Source organism: Nicotiana attenuata, unplaced genomic scaffold, assembly GCF_001879085.1.
Source record: "Nicotiana attenuata strain UT unplaced genomic scaffold, NIATTr2, whole genome shotgun sequence".
In the NCBI taxonomy this organism is placed as follows: Eukaryota; Viridiplantae; Streptophyta; class Magnoliopsida; order Solanales; family Solanaceae; genus Nicotiana; species Nicotiana attenuata.
Genome location: NW_017687811.1, coordinates 345 through 6,055, shown reverse-complemented (window position 1 = coordinate 6,055; position 5,711 = coordinate 345). Strand labels below are relative to the sequence as shown.

Sequence of the window (5,711 nt, the reverse complement as noted above, 5' to 3'; positions counted from 1 at the left end):
GCGGCATTGAATTTTTCTCTGACTTGCCGCACGTGGNTGGGTGGAATGGGTCGACATTCAATTTATGTGTTGCTATCTCCTTTGGGATGCACGACATGTCTCCATGAGAAAAAGCAAACAAGTCTACATTATTTTTTAAGAATTGACGGAATTTACCTGGTTCTTGGAGTTTGTGGCCGATGAAAGCTTTCCTGCTGTGGTCGTTATCATCGAGTTGGACGGGGTCGAGGTCCTCTATGGTTGACCTTGTGGCTTCTACGATTTCGGGGTCTCTGATAACGTCTTTCCCTTCATCGCCATCTGACCCTGACTTCGTTAATTGCTATGCCTCCTCGGCTTTGCCTTTCAGTTGTTGGGTGTACGTGCAGTCTTGGGCGATGCAGTAGCATTCTCGGGCAGTGCATTGCTCTCCTCGGATACTAAATACTCCCAGGGGGTGGGAAATTTGATGACTTGATATAAGCTAGAGGGGACGATTTTCATGGCGTATATCCAAGGTCGACCTATGATGGCGTTGTACGCTGTATCCTGGTCCATGATGTGGAATATGGTTTCCAAAGTGACGCCGCCAGCCAGGACAAGCAGCGTGATTTCTCCAGATATCCGCTCAACTGCATTGTTAAAACTCGTCGGTGTGATGCAGTATGGCACTATCCTATCCTCGAGCTTCATTTTGGTGAGAACTCGAGGGTGGATGATGCACGCACTGCTCCTGTCATCGACCATAATACGTTTCACATCAGTATCTAAGACGCGCAAAGTAATGACAAGTGCGTCATAGTGAGGAAAGACCAAACCATGGGTATCCGACTTATCGAAGATGATACTTTCTTCTAGTTCGTCATACCGTTCATGAGTGATTGACCGTTTGAGTTTGTGGGTGGTAGTGAACTACATGCTGTTGATTGATGCGTCGTCGCCTCCTCCGATGATCATTTGAATGGTTCGAGCTGGGAAGGTGGTTTGGGCGGTCCCTGGTGTTGTTCACGTCCTTATGCAAAGTTGTCTCTCCCTGGGTCGCTCATCAGCTCTTTTAAGTGCCCTTGGTGAAGCATGTTCACAACCTCTTGTCTTAGGGCGATACAGTCCTCGGTTTTGTGACCCCGTTCCTGGTGAAATTCGTAGAGTGCATTCGACTTTTTGGTGCTCGGGTCGGATCTCATCTTCTGCGGCCACTTCACTTTTGGGCCGAGCTTCTCGAGTGCATAGACTATTTCTAAGGGGGAAACGCAGAAATTGTGAGCAGATAATAAAGGGGCAATACCTCTCTCACTTCGGTGGGTTCTCGTTCGTGGCCTAGATGGGCCTTCGTCGTGGCGTGGAGACGGTATGAGGGCGTCTCTGACATAGGGCTGATGTCTTTCCCGATTAGGCTGGGGTCCCACTAGATCTCTCCTGTTGTCACTTCTCCGGTCCTTCTTGGACTCCATTTGGACCGAGGTCAACCATTGAGTAGGTCCATTGAGGTCATCCTCGTCAGCTCTTACCTCGGCACAATAGGCGTTGCGTATCTCATCCCAAGAGGTTGGAGGGTATTTCATGAGTTGGCTAAGTAATTTTCTGGTCGCCCTCAAACCACTCCTGTTTAGCCCGTTTTGGAAATTGGCTACCGCCATCCCCTCCGAGACATTTGGAAGAGTCATTCTTACACGGTTGAATCGGGCAAGTAAGTCTCTGAGTCCCTCGCCAGGCGATTTCTTAATAGCGAATATGTTGTTCACCCTCGCCTCTGCTTTCTTGGCCCCGGCATGGGCGGTAACGATCTTGTCTGCCATCTTCTCAAACGTTTCTATGGAACGCACAGGTAACTGCGAGTACCAAGTTAGCGCTCCCCGGTTAGGGTTTCGCCAAACTTTTTCAGCAATATGGATGACACTTGTTCTTTGGCGAGGTCATTGCCTTTCAGTGCGGTGACATAGTGGGTCACATGATCGTCAAGGTCCGTCATGCCGTCATATATTTTTATGTACGGCGGAATTTTGAAGGTCTTAGGTATGGCGTGTGGTGCAGCCTCGTTGCTATATGGCTTCTCAACGAACTGACCGGCGTCTTTGGTAGGAGTTTTGGGGCACCCAGTATTTTGTCTACCCTTTCTTGGTGCTCCTTCATTTGATTGTGGAGCATTTTGTTCTTGTTCTCCATCTCCTCCACCTTCCTCAAAATGGCTGTGAGGGTGTCATTACCTGCATCACTAACATTGTGAGTAATACCTGTTGCAGGGGGGCATGCTGCTCGTCAGCTGCTGATGCGATGCCGACCCTTGCCTCTTCTTTGTTCGGGCTCTGAGAGGGTTTGTCGAGGAAGACGGTTAGCGTGTTTGTCAACCATACCTCGAGTAGCTTTTTCACTACCGGTGGTGCCTCTTCTGTTGTGGATGTAGAGGCCCCTTTACCGTGCGAGGTCGTGATGCTACCGTGAGGTGGGGGCGAGCTGTTTCGCCTGGGAGAGGTGTTTGGTGTTATATCTTCGCCCTCAGTTTCATCCACTTCGTTGATGGTATGGAGGAGGTTGGTGGTGAGGTCGGCTATCGCCTTTCTCTTTTCCTCTCCGTTGACTACTATGTTAGATTTGTGCACACAAGGAAGTATAGGGTTTTTGCAAAGTTTTTTTTAGATCTAGAAGAAACTAAAATTTTAACTAGAAAATTCCCCACAGACGGTGCCAAATTGTTTGACCAAAAAGTATGAAATATTTTGTTAAATTAATTAAATAAGAAGATAGTGGGTAAATCCTAGCTAAACATAATACATTCTAGATCTGAAACATGTTTGTACAAATAACATAGGATTGTGTTTAGACCGATTTAATTTCAATATGTATTAAATGATGCTGTTATGAACGAGTGGGGAATAATGGTAAGCAATAAATATGTTAAATGGCAATAAATGTAAATAGAGAGAATGATTCACCCAATATTGAATGAGGTGGATGATTCCTCTTTCTGACAATGATGTAAGACAAATGAATATGAGAATATATGGAGATTTCTCGGATCTGATGCGTGAACTATGGAATAAATAACAAATCGAATCTCTTGTAAAAGGTGGTGTTTGTATTATACTTGAGAGTGAACTTTTCAAGAGAGTTCTTATCCTATAGAATATTACATGCCTCTTTTTCTTCTCTCTACCTTTCTATTTATATGGGACGTACCCTTTGCCTAACCCAAAGTACAGGTGCAGAGAATATTCGATAGAATATTCCCCTAAAGTATCTTAATACTAATCTAGCCGTTATTACTGGCCTGAGTTCCCGACCTCGGCTCCGATTACTCAGCTCGCCCGTTAGTTTCTTCAATCTTGAGCACGACCTCGACCTAATAATATGAATTAATTAGGTCAGGAGGCTTCCTTTAGATGGTTAAATAGAAAGAAAGAAGCTATATGAAATGACAGTGACATTAATACAATTATATAAGCAAGGATAAGGCTTTTAGAAACCAAAAATAAATATTAAAATACTACTACTAGAATTGAACATCATCCTTTATAATTTAATGTGGATAATTGAACAATTCTCGTGGAGGCTAAGGCCTTTTTTTTTTGGTTTGTGGCATTAACAATGATCTCTGATGGTTTTCCAAAAAGTTATGCTTTAGCACTACTAGCGCCTTTATCTTTTTAAATTTTTTACAAAGGAAGGAGCTCTACAACATAAGTATACAGAATGACCCTAGCTGGCGCAGTCTATTGCATATGGTAAGAGAGGAACTCAAGGATATTCCAAGAGAAACAGAGGAGCATTGAAGCAATTGTTCGACAACTAGTTCAAATTCATGGTCGAGGCAGCATGATGCAAAGGTTGAAGAAGAGATTATTAATTCTTAATTACTACCCTAATGTCATGTAATTAGAATAGTAGTTAGAAGACATAGCATTGCGAGGTATAGTTTGAATCTGGGGATGATGTCCAAGATCAAACTAAAGAATAGAATGTTTTGTAAATTTTACTTGGTAAATAAAATGTGTAGTTACCAATTTTTGTTTTATCAGGTTTAATTTGAAACCAATCCATTTATTAATTTTGATTTATGACTTAATGCTAAAAATATACTCACCACATTGCATCACCAATCTAGAAGTAAGCCTATATCTCGAAAGCAAATTACTATCTGAATATAAATTTATTACATGGGCTGCAACACATTGGACTAAAAGCACTGCAAATTGCTGTATAAACATTTTAGTGATCAAGAGTTTCTTCCACTACAACAAGCAATGTCGTACTCAGAATTTTATGCAAGTTTTATGACATTTGAACTAGTACACGAGTTTATATTTGAGGCTTCGAGTTGTAATAACGTTCTACTTTTATTCCAAATTGATATTTAGTTCGTGTTAATTTTCAAGCAATTGTAGCACAAATATATAGTTACCTCTAGTTTTCACATCTTATTGTAGTAATACTTTTCACAAGAAAGACATTCCTTGTCTTAGTGATATATAAGGAGTCCTTGAACTGATACTCATTGAGAAGTGACTCTATATATCCTCAAAATCGAAATTACCAGTCACACACAAATCTTCATAGATAAGAACACATAAAGGCATCAAGCTAGTACAGAAAGTTTATGGAAAAAAATCTAAAAGAAAGTGAATTAAAATCCAAAAAAAGAAAAATAAACTTACATTATATATATTACCTGCAAATTCTGATAGTCAAATTTTGAATATACTGAGCCCGGCCATTTGAAGTATCTGTTATAAATTTAAAGTAACTTTAGAGACTAACAGACAATATTAAGAACAAGCAACGTTTTCGCTACACTTCCATATAGTCGAAGAGTGCACTGGAAGTCGGACCAAACCCTTAAACGACCATTGGCATTACCATTTTGTGCCGATAAAACAAGCACAACATATTCGGAATAAATCAAAGCTGGATGATGACGATACACAACAAAGTCCACTCCATACTGAGACCCCAATCTGACCACCCAATTTTNGAATAATTTATTTTCATTCTCATATTTACACCAAAATATAATTAAGGTGATTTTTGCATATTTTTATAAAATTATTTGGTAGTTTTAAAGTTAAATTACATGTAATTGCAAGTTTAGCCTATCTTAAGATTAACTGCGTTTTATAATTGTAAAATTGGTTCCAATATTTTTAAATTAATTTATATGTTATTTACTGACTCGGTACTTTTAATTTAATTACAAAATCTTTTTTTACTATTTATTTTAAATAAAAAGGAAAAACTGGCTATTTAAAATATAGCCCCTATTCGTTTCAATTGTATCCCCATTTACATTTCAATTTTTAGCCCAGTTTCAAGCTTAAAATCGGACCAGCCCAATCCCGTCTAACCCAACCCAATAACCCGTTTATCCTACCCGACCCAAGGCTCGTTTAATCCAGACCGTTGATCAATCTGATCAACGGTCACGATCTCCTCTTTTCTTTTTAATCTACCTAACCCAGCCCTAATCCTCTCATTTCCTTTTGGTAGCCGCCTTTGGATCCTCTCATCTCTCAGACTCTCTCGACCCTTCCCCTAACCCTAGCGGCTTCTCGTCATCCTCACCCCAAAACTCACCGGAATCCATGGCTTCTCAGGCTATGGAAACCCTATACTCCCCCCTAGATGCTGTTTACCTAAACGAATCCGCACCTTTGCAACAAAATGTTCCCAATCCGACAATTGCTTGTTCTGAAAAAGCCATCGGAACCACTCCAACGTCTCACCATCTAGGTACAAAGACA

General features: G+C 40.9%; 1 protein-coding gene across 1 annotated transcript; it reads right to left on the bottom strand.

The window, feature by feature from the left end:
* Positions 1-992: 992 nt before the first annotated feature.
* On the bottom strand, positions 993-1,775 carry LOC109222300. The gene has a single exon (XM_019386667.1). The coding sequence runs from the start codon at positions 1,773-1,775 to the stop codon at positions 993-995; it is 783 nt and encodes a 260-aa protein (XP_019242212.1).
* Between the last annotated feature and the right edge of the window lie 3,936 nt (positions 1,776-5,711).

Bases quoted from the DNA above. Each gene is read 5' to 3' on its own strand.
- LOC109222300 (XM_019386667.1), bottom strand. From the start codon at position 1,775: ATGGCAGACAAGATCGTTACCGCCCATGCCGGGGCCAAGAAAGCAGAG.